This window comes from Haliotis asinina, chromosome 11 (assembly GCF_037392515.1).
Source record: "Haliotis asinina isolate JCU_RB_2024 chromosome 11, JCU_Hal_asi_v2, whole genome shotgun sequence".
Classification (NCBI taxonomy): Eukaryota; Metazoa; Mollusca; class Gastropoda; order Lepetellida; family Haliotidae; genus Haliotis; species Haliotis asinina.
The window spans coordinates 17,277,061-17,295,088 of record NC_090290.1 but is presented as its reverse complement, the minus strand read 5'-3'; the positions used below and the strand labels follow the sequence as shown (position 1 = coordinate 17,295,088).

Sequence of the window (18,028 nt, the reverse complement as noted above, 5' to 3'; positions counted from 1 at the left end):
AGTGTAGCGTTAAGGTGATCTCAAATCCCATATTTTGTCATTGGCTTACGGCAGTCGAACCGCTGGGGCGACCAACTCCTGCACGATGTCATTGGCTTGCTAAATGCAGTCGTAGCACCATTTGGTGATGTTAACACCCACACTTTGTCATTGGTTTACGGAAGCGCTTTTCTTTATCAGTCCATACTTGTCACAAATGGCGACCAACAGCAACGAACAGACTAACTGAGTTGGTACATGTATGTCATTGTAACCCGACTCCGGTGATATTGAGTGAGTATGATTTGTCACCCATTTGTCCCGAGTGAAATAATTTTGGTTTGTCACGAGCTTCAGTGAGTGACAAACCAAACTCTTTCACGAGGGACATAAACTTGATATGAAAGGGGAACGAGTTTTGTATCCTATTTATTACCCACGTTCTAAAAAGTGAAAATATCGTTAAAATAAAGCAATATTTTGCTTTCCTATATAGAACCATGCAACGCGGATTAATAACATCATATTGCTGATTGGAATGTCAGGAAAACATACGCTGCGTAGTGGCAATGTATTTCCAAAACGGCCCATAATCACAAGAAATTAAACAAATTAAGACAGACTCAAGTCGTAATCAAAATTTGATTCTTTTTAGTTGAGGATTTGTTTTCAAAAGCAATAATGTAATTCATCATTTGCGAAGATCAGTCGGCCTAGTCGTCATGTTGAGAAGTGTTCACAAAGAAGAATCGAAGATTCTAGGGAGCATTTATCTAGGCGCGGCAAACTCAACAGCAAAGATGAATGTGAATAAGAGGGAACTGTCTGTCTCAAATAGCTGAGCTTAATGTTCTTCATCGGGAGACGAGTTACTGTAAATAATCAGGCGACGCTTTGCGCAGGATGCCAGTGAAGCCTTCTCATCTCGGCTTGGAATTCCCACTTGTCGAGATTCGATGTTTATGTTGAAGACACCACCGAACATTGGGTCTGAAAACACAGCCTACAACCTCGGACGAAGACGATTTCAAGCCTATTGTGTTCAGATTCTGGGAAGTGCTTTTGACCCCTACATAAGAAACCACGGGAGGCATGGCAGTGACAATATGTTTGTGAGGAAATGGATGCGGTTGACAGTGGCAGTGATAGAGATACAAGAGCGCCGCTCGTCTTTTGATGTTGTGTGTAACTGTGCAGTCCTGACAACATACACGCAGAAGGTATTCAATCTCTTGATAACATTCACAACTCTTCCAACCAATTGTCCGTCAATTTTGACGAATTCAATAACTTTTACGGGCGACGCCATATTTGTTTAAACTCATGAGAGGCCTACTAGACGTATTTGTTTACATATTTTTATAGATTGTTTTATTTTCGTGTTTATTACAGAAACATGAGTTATCATAGAATTGAAGATAATGCTAGTAACCACACTAAATGAAATAAATTTTATCTAATTCCACAGAAGTATTTTCGTTTTACATGCTCCCAGGTGTGAAAACGAATGAAAATCATGAATGGAATGAGAGATGAAAGTAGTACCAGTAATGGCAAAGTTCACGTATTAGCCAATCAAATCACACGAATGTGTTATGACACACCTTTACGAAGTACCACGTGGGTAATACAAATAAATACCCTTCGTATATACTGGACAAAGTAAGTTAGGGATATTGCCATTTTTATGATTGATATTTAGCGGTGTGTTAATCAATAGATAGATCAATATCCATAATATAAAAACTTACATATATCCCTAACTGCTTCTGTCCGTTATACGTTTTGAGGGACGGATCAGGCATGTTGCAAAACATTGGATTGAGATATAGTCTGGATACTCGTGTTATAACATATCCCAGAACTTGCTCCTTATTTTTTCTCACCTATTGTTTCTGTAGAAATGACTGTTACTAGCGATTCGATGCTCTGGTGTGGTCAGGGCGTTAGGGTATCCTGGTCTTTAAATCTGTCGCTGGTTACACCGAAGATCCGAGCTCGATTCCTCATAATGGGTACAGTGTCTGAAGGCAATTTCTGGTACACCCCGCCGTGATATAGCTGGAATATTGCTAAAGCGGTATGAAACCTCAGTCACTCACTCATTTGTTTTATCATGTACTTATTTCAGAATAAAGTGCTGTAAGACTCGATGTCTGAGCAGTGTAGAGAATATGACCAGTTTTCTTATATGCGAGCGAAGCGAGCAAAGGTTGGCAACGCACTTCCCTCGCTTCGGTTATTTTTCATGTAAAAATAAAATATCGCCACCATCAAAGGTACACCCCATTTCCTCACGAGGTTGTGCTCTCAGATTTCCAACGCCATATTTAATAATTACTCACGTGAAACCTGTGGTAAATCAGACCGTTCTTCGCCTCCATTACCCCTGCCAGCTTCCGGTTCAAGGTAGTGAAGGAAGAAGAATGAACAGAAATTATAAAGAAATACCACATTGCCTAATTTTATCATGATTCTGTTGGAGTGTATTTGTCTTAAGTGTCGTCGTTATTGTTAGGTCTTTTGTAACATTTATTCTACAATAAAACACTTCTGGTGTCGTGGGCGTATGAAGCAGGGGAGGTAACTCTTTATGTATTCCATACCATTCCGGAAGCTGGCAGTGGTACTGGAGGCGAAGAACGAACTGAATACCACCAGGCGCTTAAAATGCTGAATAAAACATACTTCACGTGAGTAATTAAATGTGGGGTTGGAAATCTGAGACTGAGAGCACAGCCTAGTGAGGAAAAGGGAGTGTACCCTTGATGGTGGCGATATTTTATTTTGACATGAAAAATACTTTTTGAACCGAAGCGAGGGATGTGCGTTGCCAACCTTTGCTCGCATATATGAAGACCGGTCATTTTCTCTACGCTGCGCAACCACATTCGCGCTACAGTTTGCCTGTGATCTGAGTTAACCATCGCGTTTCAATTGTACGAATGGAGGGGAGTAAATCCGTCGGGGAAAGATGTAGCTTCCCGGTAAACCCATCGCCTGATCGCTTTAAGTCACTGAAAAACAAACCGTATTAAATCTATATACGGGCGTTTATATTTAATAGATGTTGTCCAAAGATTTGACAGTCATGGTGACTTGTAGATGTACTTTCGGATGTAGAATGTAAATCTGAAACAGAGAAGAACAAAGTGGTGTAGACCATAGATAAAAGATACAAATACCCCAGAACAACGTGAAATACGATGAGTATTTGAGACGAGAGAGAGAGAGAGAGAGAGAGAGAGAGAGAGAGATCACAACGTCACAATTGGGTTTAGGACGTCAAGCAGTTGAGTGAAAAACATGAAAAAGAGGAAGTACAATCAACCTGACACTTCTCGACACTTTCTGAAATGTCATCAGTGCAGTTACTTTACGGGCATGTCTTTCCCACTAGAACACACTCACACACATACACATATATTATAGTCAGATTATACGGTACCGTGGGAAGTCGCAATGGATATATATCATTCCAACAAAAAATTATATCAATTACACGAGTTCATGCGAAATGCCAATGGCTGAAAAATGACGTTTCCTTTTGAAAACTCAATAGTTTTGTATGTTCATTTATGGACATTCTTCAAGATGACAAATATCTTAATGTCTTAAATTATTTACCACAAGGTTGTGGGAATATTGACTGTTTAAGGATGGTGCTATACTTACGATGGACAAATCTTGGGGCAGATGGACTTGGTCAGTGCGCTGTTCATCAGCGAGTCACACGTCCCTAAACACTGGGATGCAGATGCATCCGAACCCACCACATTGAAAATCTGATTAACGTAGTATCCTAGTGCTGAATCTCCAAACAAATGTCCCACGTCTGACAAAAAAAGACAGGTGAATACTTATTAAAATCCTGTAAATACCTGGATCCAGTACAATATCTTCTAGATATGCAGACAGCAGTTCTATTTTACAGCTGGAGCTAACTCCATACTAACAGCTCTTAAATATATTGAAAGACACCCTAAACATAAACAATATATTATCTATTCCGACTCTCTTTCTTGCCTTCAGGCTATTCATAATATTTCTTGTAAACATCCATATTTAATTGAAATTATTGTACTGTATAATAATCTTGCTACTGTCCAATACGACATCGTCTTTTTTTGGCTACCTAACCACGTGGGCATTTCAGGTAACGGAATGGCTGATCTTGCTGCTAAGGCAGCACTCAACAAATCTGTGACACCACTTCTTATTCCATACACTGATTACAAAGCTAGCATTAGAACATAATAGCATAGGTACAAATAAACTACATGTCAAAACCATATATTGGTTACACCTACTTGGGCTGTCAGTCCAGATTTGAAGAGGTTATTTTACGACGATGTCGTTTTGGCCATACTAGATATACTCAGCATTCGTACCTTTTAAAAGGTGGGGATCCTCCGTCTTGTATCCCTTGTGATGACAGCATATTTTGCTTGAGTGTGTTGAATTCTCCATCACAAGGGATAAGTATTTTGCAGTTGAAACAATTAAGGATCTTTTTACCAGCGTAAGGTCTCATTTGATTATTGGTTTTTGAAAAGAAATTGATATTTTTGGTTTGAATTTTGAATAATATGTTGTGTAAATAAATGTATTTTAATTATTGGAAGTTTAGATTAGTCACTTGAATTGTTGGTGGCTGTACCCTCAAAGGGGGTTGAAGTATTGTAAAATTATTGTCCTCCTGGGAGGGTACGGAAGTCCAAAACATTCACAGTAAATTTAAACTGTCCACTGTTCTTAGTCGTAGCATATGTGTATTTTTAATTTGTGGCTAGATGTGTCTAAATTGCTAACAGCTGAGGGGATGATGTAAATCCAACTAGGGTCCATGCAGGTAGCAAAGGCACTGTAAGTCCCCATGGTCCCTAGTATGGTGATCTGCCTCCAGTTGTTGGCAGTCTATAGCCTGATTTTATATTGTGTTGTCCGAATAGTGATATTAGCTTTAATTTTCTACGCTAGTTTTAATCCCATTTCTGTGATTCTAGTTGCTTTACTGTCCTTAGCTGACAGGTTTTATACTAGACATATATTTCAGTTCAGTATTAAATCTTCTCGTCACGACAGGCTGAGACGTTGCCGATGTGACGTTAAATATTAACTCACTGTAAATGTCTGGATCAATGCTTTTTGAAGTATGATGGCCACCCGCCAATGTACATTAATTATGCAATAAACATAAAAGAGAGTATTCATATTGCATATGTCGAGGAAACTGTTATATTAATACCCTGCGTCGTTTCTCATAAGCAGGGAACAAAAGACTCAACATTCAGTCCCTGTGTACTATTTTGTTAAAGAAGTGTCTTAAGTGGAACATATACGAAGTTAAGTTATCTGGTATATATCGATCCCTTTCAATATCATCATTATATGGACATATAAACATACAAACATAGAGGCCTTCATGTATGTCACGTTCTTAAAACTGGAGACATTGTTTTAAATTTACCTCTGCGCCACAAAGTTAAGTTCCGGAAAGGTCGAAAAGCGAATCGTGGACGTTACTGCGACTTGACAAATGGCATTGCTGGACGAATTGCTTCATACTGTAGGCGCTATTAAAGACACTTAACTTGATACACAGTATTACTGAACATGCTGATCTAATGATCTGTTCCGTGCATATATCATTAGATATGACATGAAAAATAGCAAACTGGCCCGAGGGATACTTTGACCGAGGTACTTGAAGCCATACACCCATTTCGATGTTATCGCTCATAACCATCATCCACACGTGAGCGGTGACAAGCGCTAAACGTACAAAACCTGAATTACTTCGGGTTTTCCTCCTCCCTAAAGCAGCTACGCCATCGTATAAACCTTTACGTTATCTGAAAATCTTTTGGTTGGAGACGAACAGATAAACTAACCCCTCACCTGTTGACAGATCCTCGCAGTTTACGGAACATGTTGAGATGGCTGAGTATCCCCAGGCTTCCCCCTGGCGTGTGGACATACCATAAACCTGCACTGCCCCTGGGGTATGGGGGGAAACGCTGTTGAGAAGGTGGGACCCATAAGATACGTTCAGATGGCCCACAGAGAACCCTAGTAGAGGCACGTGTGCCCACGACACTGCAACAGGTTTCCCGTCCAGTCTCACGCCGTCGGTATTGTTGGTGCCAACGATTAGGGAGACGTACATTTCTTCAGATCCACTTTTGTTAGCCTCCATAGTGGCAAATATGTAGTGAGACGTGTTAGCGTCGATTGTTGGGAATCTGTCGATAGGTGTTACGATCACCGTCATTGGATCTGAAGTCAGGTACTGCATGATGAACACTGGCTTGGTGTTCTCAATCACAAGGTAGGTGTTCCTTTTGTACATTTCCGTGTGGACATCGCCTTTGTTCAACGCGAAGTGGACATCACGGGATGTCGCAAAAGAACCGTAGTCGTATTCATGGATGCGGGTTGTGGTGTTATCCTCACTGGCCACAATTCGCAATCTGTACCCATTTGTCTGTCCCGCCATGTCTGACACTAGAAAATCCTTGCCCCACAGGGTAGGAGGAGGGACTTGGATCACCCCCTCGTCGCACCCGTTTCCGGTAGTCGAGTTAGCCAGAAACAGACACGACGCGCCGGCAAACACAGCGAAAGGTTTGCTCCCTGTGAGATAGGATCCGGCTAAGTCGCACTGCTGATCACCAAAATAATCAACGTACTCTCTGCTGAGTTGAAACACATCCCCTTTGTCAAGTGTGATCGTGAACTTTCTCCCGTCCTTCACAGTCGTGTTCCTGTACATATATGTACATTTCGTCTTAATGTGTACATTAATAACAGTGTTCGCATCAACGCCAGCCGCAGCCAGCAGTGCGTTGTTCAAAGCACCGGGAATTAGGTAATCTGTTCCCAAAGATTTGTATGGAATACCATGGTACACATTAGACGTTCCCTGCTTCCTGCTGAGAGTGTATAGTATCACCGGAACTGTACAGTGTACGTGGACACCTTTCTGGGTAATCTGGCTGTGCAGGGATTCCTGAATTACTTCCGGTAATGCCGCCCTGATCGTCCGACCCGGATGTAGAATCTCGTGTTGTTTAATGCGCGCTCTGCTGTAACGACTGACTTTGTAATCGAGCACACATGTTCCTTCTTTTTCGGAATGTATATACAGAAAGTTGAATTTATCGGGATTTGAGGGTTGGTTGAATTCGGCAAAAAATACAACCATGAAATCTTCTCCCTGATATTCGTAGTCTGAAACACAAACAAAAAACGAAGTACTTGTAATTAAATTAGTATTTTTGAAACAAGAAAATAACAGTTTAGAACATTTCTGAACAAAATCAAGCTGTTGCTGTTTTTCCTGTTGCTTAACGCCGCACTCATTGGATGCTTTATAGGTGAGTGAGTCTAGTATGATATCGCTCTCAGCAGTATTGGAGCTATACGGTGGCGGTCTGTAAATTGTCTGAACCAATCAACCTTGTTATGCCTACTAATCCTCATGGGAAGACACAGTGTCCTTGGGGAGACGACCACGTGGTACTTGGGAGATGGACCTGCTGTGTCCCAGAATCTCCACAGTTAGATGCACATGCATTTGGGGTACTGGGAACCTATTGTTTCCAAGAATCCCGACAAGCAATATGGGTTCCTAAGTAGATGTTGTGCCCAAACACCACCATAGGGAGGTATACATGCACATGGGGTATCGGGGACCTGTTGTACACATCGCCATAGGGGGATGTACATCCATACGGGTTACGAGGGAGCTGTTGTCCAAGAATCTCTACAGGAGAATATACAAACATATTGGATATTGGGGACCTGCTACTCAAGAGTCTCCTTCTGGATAAACACCATTGATCTGTTTTACCATGGAAACTTCGGGTGGAAACAGCGAGTAATGTTTATGTAGGCACAGACTGTTCTACTTTGATATCCCCTTGGACAGACAAGGGTATCTATTTGGAGAGTCATTTCACCATGGTTTTCCCGCACAAGAACTGGCCAGGACAGGAAATCTTTGCTGTGAAACGTTAGAGAGCCACAAACAGGGTACTTGGGATCTATTCACTTCAAGAATCCGAGATATGCACGGGAGAAGAATCTAGTTTTCGCTTCTTATTGTATTGTGAGTGAGTTTTAGTTTGACAGCACTTTCAGAAATATTCCAGCATTACCGCGACAGCGGACACCAGACATAGACTTCACAAATAGTATCCAAATGGGGATTCGGTCTTCAGCGAGAAGAACGAACGCTTTAGCTCTTACGCATCCACATTGCCCCTTAGATATAAACTTGATATAGCGAAAAATATTCGATGCCTCGGAAAATGTATTGATGTATCGAGATATAGCAGAAAGTTTGAAAACATAAAGATATAACTAAACTGATGGACAAAAGAAACGCTGGCAACATTTTTTCTTATGAAATGAAAACGTAAGACAATATATGTAAGCAATTATGACTGTATATCAAAGAGATGGTAACTGACAACAGGTCTACACGCTCTAACAAAAATATGGTGGATATTTAAGAAATTATAATGAATTTTGTTCAAGCAGTTAGATTGTCCATAAGTCGATCACACCGAAATCACCCAAAATTAAGAAAATGTCATCAGTATGGAGTGTGTCCACCTCTAGCACGAATGCACGCCCTAACACGACGTCTAACAGATGTAACCAGTCTCCTGACAGTTGCTGGGGTGATTTGACGCCACTCCTCTTGCAGGGCTTGCGTTAACGTCTGTCGGTCATGAGGACGTTGTTGACGTTGCTTAAGACGTCTCCCGAGGTGATCCCACAGATGTTCTATCGGATTCAAGTCGGGGGATCTGGCTGGCCAAGGAAGAACCTGGATGTTATTAGCGTTCAGAAAGTCCCTTGTAACACGTACACTGTGTGGAGTGGCGTTATCCTGTTGAAACAGAGTTCTTGGATTATTCTGTATGAAGGGAAGCACGACTGGTCTCAATACCTGGTTGATATATCCTTGAGCATTTAGATTACCATTAATGACAACCAAATCAGTCTTCCTGTCACCACAAATACCGCCCCATATCATCACACTGTCGCCACCATCGGGTTGCACCTCTTGAACACAACAACGTGACGTCCGTTCCCCTCTACGTCTGTACACGCGCACTCGGCCGTCAGCATTGAAGAGTTTGAATCTGCTTTCATCCGAAAAAAACACTCTGTCCCACTGTCGTCTTTGCCAGAGTTGCACAGTTCGAGCCCACCTCAATCGGTTCCGTCGATGTTGCAGGGTCAAGGTCATTCCTCTGAATGGTCGATAAGCCCTCAGTCCATAATGGCGGAGACGTCGGGCCACGGTCTTCCTGCTGACGGGGTGTTGTAGTGCATCTCTTGCTGATGACGTAACAGTGAGGAATCTGTTACGAAGGTGAAGCAGACGTAAATAGCGGTCTTCATTTTGCGTTGTTACCCGCGGTCTTCCACTCCGTGGTCTGTCTGATGTCTGACCAGTCTGTCTGACACGTTGCACTAGTCTCTCTATCGTGGTTTTATGACAGCCCATGATTGTCGCAACCCTGGACTGGGTTGCACCCATCTCCAGCATTCCTATCGCTCTCTCGCGCTGTACAGATGTTAAACGTGGCATTCTTGTTCATCAAATCTAAACGGTCGAATGTCAGAGAAGAGTTTTAGTCATTATTTATACCCGATCTTTGCACGAAATTTTCGTAAAAGCACTTTAGAAATTATATGCAAAAACGCAGACTTCACCCAAAAATCATGCTGCACGTTCATTACATGTTATCAGCCACGAAGGTTGGGTTTGCAAGAATGTTCCTTTATTGCTGTAAACAATGTTTTTGAGTTTGAATCAGTTTTGCAATCAGGTTTGTGAAACCAGCGTTTCTTTTGTCCGTCAGTTTAAAATAATGAAACATTTCGTTTTGAAAATAACATCTGCAATGATAGTGGCATTGTTAGGCTTCCGTAGATGAGTTGTTGTTGTGACCTCCGGGTGCAGATTTGTTAGACGACCTTGACCTTGGAGATAACCGCCAGCAATTTGTAACATTGAGCATAACAGCAAACATTTTATGTGATCGCAGTATAGATGACCTCCCCATGTCAGAAAAACTGAAAGAAGTCGAAGTTATTGGGAATATAATATATTGGAAACGTCACGTGACATTATGCGGCCATTTGGAAATTTCAGTTCTCCAGTCAATTTAATTTGACAGTCCAGATAAATGAAATTTCGTCACAAATTTTAACAAATTATTTTTTTTGTTACTAATAGTAGCGATAGGTCAGTCTCAATCCCCATCATGGCAGTAGTAAACAGACATTCGTGTCAAGTACAAGATACCTTTATCACCCACCTGATAATGGCTGAACTCCCCCAGAACAATGGATTAGGATAAGAACGACTGAGTAGAACAAACCAGGCATTGTGTGGGTTAGTGTGTTCTATGCCTTTCAGACAGAACAGTAGATTACCGTTGCTTTGAGATTAATATGACTGTACGCAGATAACTTACTTTTCTGTCACTGGGAACAAGCAGGTGTGTGACAAAATTACGAATAAGCTAGGGCGTGAATGAGTGAGTTCTGTTATACGAAATTTTAGTTATATTCCAGCAGTATCACGGCGGGGTACTCCAGAAATCGGCTTCAGTTTTACCCATATGGGGAGTCGAACCCGGTTCTTCGGCGTGACGAGCGAACACTTTAACCAGCAGGCCACCCCACCAGCCCGAATGAGTGGTGAGCGAACCAGCCTCTCCGCATGAGGGCTCCACCAGTTGGTTATCCGACAGCCAACACAATTGATGAATAAATGTTATTTATAATGCTGTTTCAATACATGACATGGTTTAATTTTAGTGCAGTTGAAAAAAGTGTACGGGTTGAAAAGAAAATCCCCAATAAACTGACTCCCGACACACGCGTGACATTATAATTGTATTGTTACAGTCTGTGAGCGAGTTTAGTTTTACGCCGCTTTTAACATTGATCCAGCAATATCACGACAGGCGAGACCTGAAATTGGCTTCACACACGTATATATAGCCATATGGAAAATGGAAACCGGGTGTTCTGTGTGAACGCTTTAACCACCAGACTACCTCACCACTCCTTTCAAATAATATCAAAATATATCCAATAATAGTCTCAGAAAAATATAAAACGTTTTTGATTATGTATGCAATACATAATGTTTAAAGTCATTATATTAAGGCGGTGGACACCAGCAATAGAATTCACACATTATACCCGTGCCTGGGATCGAACCCGGGTTTTCGGAGTGACTAACATACGTCTGGGTCAATGAGCTATCGCACCTCTCCTCAAGAGGAATGGGGCTCTGAGAGAAGTGGTTTTAAGTTTTCCAGGCCCTTATGGCCAATCGACTCCAGTCTATATCAATTTTAGTCTTTCAATAGGTTTTCTGTGTATTTGCTTTCTGTCTACATCAATTTTAGTCTTTCAATAGGTTTTCTGTGTATTTGCTTTCTGTCTACATCAATTTTAGTCTTTCAATAGGTTTTCTGTGTATTTGCTTTCTGTCTACATCAATTTTAGTCTTTCAATAGGTTTTCTATGTATATGCATTCTGTTCGCTTTTTAATGCAACGGTCAGAAATACTCCTTCTATATGATGGCGCTCTACGATTGTTTGAGTCTGTACCAGAAAATCCAGTGATCAGTATCATGACCATTGGTCTTCGCAACTGGGATCTGAATGTATGCATGTCTCGGAGTCCTACCACCTGAAGCAGTCAGCACAAGAACGGGTTGCTGAAGTCCAATTCTGACCTGGATTTCCATAGGGTCCATATAATACTGGTGTTGTCTTTGAGGCGCATTGCTCACCCAAAAGGCAGTGACTGTTCCAGACAACTTTAACGCATCAATCCGACTGTAGGGTAGCTCAGTGGTTGAAGTGTTCGCTCGTCCAACGGAATGTTCGGGTACGTTTCCCCAATTGGTTCGCAGTTTCTGGCGTTCCTTTCCATGACATCGGAATGTCGAGTTCAAAACCTAAAACCAGTTTTACAGTCACCTCACGAAAGACGTGATAGGTCAATTTGTGCATGCTGTTAATCACTGGATTGTCTGACAGAGACAATCACAGGCCGCCGTCATATATACTGAAAGTCAAAAGAAACGCAACTCTCTTTTTTGTCAAGTGTTTAAATGGAACACGTAAACATAAACGCTGATTTATGAGGTTTCATATTTTGTGTTTCTTTTGCTGTTCAGTATAGATGGAATAAAGTGCTGTGTTAAATAACAAACCAGTAGCCAACCAACCAACCAACCAACCAACCTCATTTGGGAGAAACGTCCTCAAGGCGGAAGAAATTTACACGTTTTTGCAATCAATGAACAGGAATCTCACAAACCAAGAATCATATCTGGACAAATCCGGGATTCGAACCCATGACCTTCTGACACAGCTACGGACAGCGACTAGATTCCAGCCCATAGGTTCATAAGGCAAGGGCGGTGGGGTAGCCTTGTGGTTAAAGCGTTCGCTCGTCACGCCGAAGACCCGGGTTCGATTCCCCACATGGGTACAATGTGTGAAACCCATTTTCTGGTGTCCCCGCAGTGATATTGCTGGAATATTGCTAAAAGCGGCAAAAAACTAAACTCACTCACTCACTCATAAGACAAGGCCTTCTCGGGTTGTGTAATACTAACCATTCAGTTGTCTAACAACCATAACACGTGGATCTGGTATGTGATGGTGACCCTGTATCAGCTGATACCTGGTTCAGACACGAGTCTCTACTTTGAACCTTGTTATCGCCAAGCCGTCACCAGATGACTCCAAAAGTTCATCCTCTACCAGGGACATATTGCGAGAGACGACAACAGTAAGTGAATTCACTTTTCACTTAGTTTTGGTTTAAACTTTTACACATATTGTGATTGCAAACTAAACGCCGACTTTATTAACCAGAAAATCATTATTAGTCAGCCGTTCGCGTGTGTTAATAGCCCGTTTTTATTTTGTACTGTCCATAGTGATTTAATTTACAACAGCGTACTAGCTTTATATGTACTTATCTGTGATACTATAGGTATTTATTGTCCTTTGATGACACGTTTTGATGTTCTAACGTTATTATTTTTCATATTAATACAAATTATTAATACGATAATCACGATATGGCAGAAATATTGCCGACGTGTCGACAAATAATAACTCACTCACTACTGCCCACGTGTAAGTTCCTGTTTTGTGGAATACAACGACACGGGCATTTAAAGGTAAGGCAGTAACTCAGTGAATATCGATAAGGTAGCTATTCTGGGAGTGACTCAAGGGATATAACGTAGCTATTCTGGGAGTTACGCGATATACTGTAGCTACTCTGGGAGTTACTCATGCGATATAACGTAGCTATTCTGGGAGTTACGCGATATACTGTAGCTACTCTGGGAGTTACTCATGCGATATAACGTAGCTATTCTGGGAGTTACGCGATATACTGTAGCTACTCTGGGAGTTACTCATGCGATATAACGTAGCCATTCTGGGAGTTACGCGATATATGTCAGCTACTCTTGGAGTTATTCGCGGAATACAACGCAATTAGAGTGGGAGTTACTAAAGCGATATACAACGCACCTATTTTGTTAGTTACTCAAGCGATATACATATCAATACAACTTATTAATACGATAATCACGATATGGCAGAAATATTGCCGACGTGTCGATAAATAATAACTCACTCACTACTGCCCACGTGTAAGTTCCGGTTTTTGTGGAATACAACGACACGGGCATTTAAAGGTAAGGCAGTAACTCAGTGAATATCGATAACGTAGCTATTCTGGGAGTGACTCAAGCGATATAACGTAGCTATTCTGGGAGTTACGCGATATACTGTAGCTACTCTGGGAGTTACTCATGCGATATAACGTAGGTATTCTGGGAGTTATGCGATATATCTCAGCTACTCTTGGAGTTATTCGCGGAATACAACGCAATTAGAGTGGGAGTTACTAAAGCGATATACAACGCACCTATTTTGTTAGTTACTCAAGCGATATACATATCAGCTATTCAGGGAGTTACGGGACGTAAGTCCCAAAGTTTCCAAAGTAAATGTATACTTGCCAGGATTTTTACTCGTAGTATTTGTGTTATTTTAATTTTGGCAAAAATTTCTCACAATCGCCAGCGGCTGAAGGGATAGTGTAAATCCAACTAGGATCCATGCAGGTAGCAAAAGGTACTGTAAGTCCCCATGGTCCCTAGAGTGGTGATCTACCTTCTGTTGTTGGCGATCTATAGCCTGTTTTTACACTGTATTGTTCATTTAATGAAATCAGTTTTAACTTTCCACACTATTTAATGCTACACATAGTTTTAATGCTAATTGTGATATTCTAGTTGTTTGACTGTCCTTCGTTGACAGGTCATATTGTGTCCATATTGTCCTTTTCATTATTGAATGTTCTCGTCACGATATGGCTGAAGTATTGCTGATGTGACGTTAAATATTAACTCACTCACGCACTCACTAACTCACTCACTCAGGGAGTTACCTACGTGATATAGCGCAGCTATACTCGGGGATACTCGCTGATCACAACACAGTTACTCATGAGGTATCATGTAGCCATTTCTTCACAGATTATAACGCAGCTATTCCGGGACTTACTCGGTATATCTCAGCGGGGAGTTATTTGCGGGCTATAACGCATCTAGTCTAGGAGGTATTCAAGCGATGCAACTCTGAGCGTTTTTTTCGCAGACAACTCCGCTACTGGTGCTGTGAAAACAATTGCTAGTTTCTCGCACTGGACGTTATTTCTTTTATATGATGGCACGAGTGTGTTATATCTGTCTTAACTAAGTTTGTTTATACGCCATCTGCAGTTACATTAAAGGACCATCACGGTAATAAATACCAGAAATAGGTTTCACACACTGTACCCAAGTTGGGACCCGTGAAGGTCCGGGGTAGAATAGGCCTTCAGCAACCCATGCTTGCCACAAAAGGCGACTATGTTTGTCGTTAGAGGCGACTAACAGGATCGGTTGGTCAGGCTTGCTGGCTTGGTTGACGCATGTCATCGGTTCCCAACTACACGGATCGATACTCATGCTGTTGATCACTGGATTGTCTGGTCCAGACTGGATTATTTACAGACCGCCGCTACCTGGTTGGATTATTGCTGAGTGCGGCGTAAAACTAAACTCACTCACTGAAGTGGGGGTTCGAACTTCGACATCGTGAAGATATAACACCGCCGTCCATGCACAGCTGTAAAGACGATTAATGTAATTTAGGTAACTCAGTTGGTTAACTTGTACCTACTCATATGGTCTAAATATGAATTTACACAAATATACTCGTCTGTACTTACCCACGTTATTCTTTCAGCACGCGGACTCTTCACACGACAAATCCACTGGATTCAAGTAATTTCGAAGACACATCACAAGTTCTTTAGAAATGGAATCGTTGCTTCAGTGTTGACTGCATTGGCGGCCCTGATTTTGTTTCCTTTTTTGCGAGTGTTGGTTGTGACTGCTCTGATGACCATCAGTTAGTGGTCAATTACCTCAATGGCCAGATTTTTTGTGAAACTGAACAGAATGTTTCGTTTTAAGTGTCGATCAAAACAAGTATTCTTTCTCTCCCTGTTTGGACTATGTGTCATAGGGCTGTTCAAATTGGTCGTGTTCGTCACCTCACCTCCTCTTCTCTACAAGGTTGCCATGGCAACGTTGAAAGAAAATTACATTATCAAGGAGGACGCTAATGACAATGCAGAATGCTCGAAACAAATACAAAACATCAACTCCTACGTGGTGAAACTTCGTGACGTCACGGTAGATCCCGAAAAGGCTGTGAAAATGCGATGGACTCCTAATCAACTCAAATTGGAAAAGGGTTTCTTTACAGTGCCCTGTATTGGTGATTCGCCATTGACGCGATCATCGTTCTACGGTGGGTGGTCACACTTCTCGACCTGGGCCACAGCCATACATATTACGACATACGCCAAAAACAAATTCGACGAAATCGATGCCGTTGAGGGCTACACTATTGCTGTAAAGAGAAGACGTACAAACAATGTGTATCTGAAAATTATAGATATGTATAATACATACGTAACAGTGAAGATGATGAAACAAAAACCGAAGGATGTTTCCGTTCTGTTCATTGATGCTCATTCGGATGAATCAAGCATCAACGAGTGGAACGTGATCTTCGGCGAGGCATCTCAAATCAAAGACATTTCGAAAAAACAAAAATATGAAAATATCATTTGGGGCATTCCCGATGGACTTGGTCCAATTGCGACATATGACCTCCCGCTTCCGTTCTTGGATGATTTTCGGCACCACGTTGTCACGAGCGGAGAGGCTGTTTCAAGCGATGACATCAGTTGCCCGAGCTTGAGAATATCAATTTTAACTCCAAGTTTTAAGACTGAAAGTAAAAGGGGCAGAGTCCTTCAACATGCTATATCTAACACTGACGACATAATTGAACAATTGCACAAGGAATTTCCTGATTGCGATCTCATGATTATCAGTACAGAGTCTATGAACATGCGCCAACAGATCCAAGCGTTTGCTAAGTCGGACATTCTGATTGGTCCACATGGTCATGAACTCTCCAACACAATGTTTTTACACCAAGGCGCGGGTTTGATCGAACTGTTCCCTACGAGGTATAGATTTTTTTCAGACAATCGATTTCGACAACTTGCTTCGTGGAGTAATGTGTATTATTCCAGTTGGTTTAACATGAACTGGATGCTCCGAGACTCCGAGGTGATGACAGTGGATCCTGATGTCGTGATCGACATGGTTAGCGAAATGAAGAAAATACTGTGTTCCAGTTGAAATTTTGAGTGACGTTTTAAGTGCATAATGTTTGCTTGCTAGGAGGCATGTAGTTTGTATTGCTGGTTTAGCAAATCTACCGACCTTGGAATGTATGTACTAAGCTGTCAAGCGTTGACGTGGGACTCAGACCGTAAAGAGCTAAGGGCGGTCACTCTAATTTACAAGCCAACGAAGTGTGAAAAAGGCAACCAGTGTAGTCTTAACTTCTTTGTTACGGTTGGAAGTATGGCCATGTTGGCAGTTTATATTAAACACTATTGAGTTATGTTGAAAATATGCATAAGAAATCGGAACACCGCCTATTATTCCAGATGGACAAAGTGCTGGTTCGCGTCTTATTGTATTGTGAGTAGGTTTATGTTTACTTCGTTTTTGCAATATTCAAGCAATATCACAACGGGGCAATATGAAATGGTTTAACCACAAGGCTATCGATCGCCTCCATTGCATGTATTGCGAAATAGGGAAACCAACTGGAATGGTACACAGATAAGCCAGGGACCCGTCACAAACGATACTCAATTTCTCCTTCTGTGGATCTCGTATAGTTAAAACAAAACAATAAATGATTTCCTTAAGATAGGTCATACGGGAAACCGTTCTTGAAAGATGGTTTTCTCATTATGAAGATATACACTGAGCAATGTTTTGATGTCTCTATACATAACTTATGTTTATAATTCTTAATGTATACATTATCTATTTGACCCACGTTTTTTTAAATAAGACTGGGCTTGGATCAGACAATCCTGTGATTGATATAATGAGCATCGATTTAGGTCCTCAACTAGGGTGACTATCGACCAATCCTCATGCGGATATTACCGGGTATTTTATTTATTTTAGGAATAATTCTTTACATGATAGTGTCAGTAGGCGTAACGGTTTTGTCATGTTTTGAAAAAATAATTTAAAGAAAAATCTTAACATAATAGATTTTAATTTCCGTACAAGAATAACGAAAGCAGTTACACATTCTTGTTACCGATGGGTTTGTTTCATGAAAACACGGTCATTTGTTATCAGTTTAACGCAGCTACTCAGCAACATTCTAGCTCTAGAGTGGCTGTCTATTAGTGACCTAGCTGCCAATGGCGTCATGAGCATCGAAATATGCAAACAGAGTGTCTGACCACTCGATCCCGTCCCATGACTGAAGCATGGCTGCGGATGTGCCTGATCTCAACGGGGTTGCCTT

At 41.4% G+C, this 18,028-nt stretch overlaps 2 protein-coding genes across 2 annotated transcripts; one reads left to right on the top strand and one right to left on the bottom strand.

Annotated features, from left to right (window-relative positions):
- Nucleotides 1-3,013: 3,013 nt before the first annotated feature.
- On the bottom strand, nucleotides 3,014-10,460 carry LOC137256176 (IgGFc-binding protein-like). The gene is made up of 4 exons (XM_067793882.1): nucleotides 10,323-10,460; nucleotides 5,881-7,212; nucleotides 3,655-3,814; nucleotides 3,014-3,111 (listed from the first exon to the last, which is right to left on the bottom strand). Exons 1-4 carry the CDS (start codon nucleotides 10,390-10,392, stop codon nucleotides 3,069-3,071), a joined length of 1,605 nt encoding a protein of 534 aa, XP_067649983.1. The 5' UTR covers nucleotides 10,393-10,460; the 3' UTR covers nucleotides 3,014-3,068.
- Nucleotides 10,461-12,772: 2,312 nt separating this feature from the next.
- On the top strand, nucleotides 12,773-17,563 carry LOC137256016 (uncharacterized). Its single transcript, XM_067793671.1, has 2 exons — nucleotides 12,773-12,827; nucleotides 15,353-17,563. The coding sequence occupies exon 2, from the start codon at nucleotides 15,538-15,540 to the stop codon at nucleotides 16,825-16,827; it is 1,290 nt and encodes a 429-aa protein (XP_067649772.1). The 5' UTR covers nucleotides 12,773-12,827; nucleotides 15,353-15,537; the 3' UTR covers nucleotides 16,828-17,563.
- Nucleotides 17,564-18,028: the final 465 nt, after the last annotated feature.

Coding starts and splice junctions, on each gene's coding strand:
- LOC137256016 (XM_067793671.1), top strand. CDS start 15,538: ATGGCCAGATTTTTTGTGAAACTGAACAGAATGTTTCGTTTTAAGTGT.
- LOC137256176 (XM_067793882.1), bottom strand. CDS start 10,392: ATGCCTGGTTTGTTCTACTCAGTCGTTCTTATCCTAATCCATTGTTCT. Junction 7,213..10,322: donor GGGAGTTCAGCCATTATCAG/GTGGGTGATAAA, acceptor TTTGTGTTTCAG/ACTACGAATATCAGGGAGAA. Junction 3,815..5,880: donor CTGCGAGGATCTGTCAACAG/GTGAGGGGTTAG, acceptor TTTTTTTGTCAG/ACGTGGGACATTTGTTTGGA.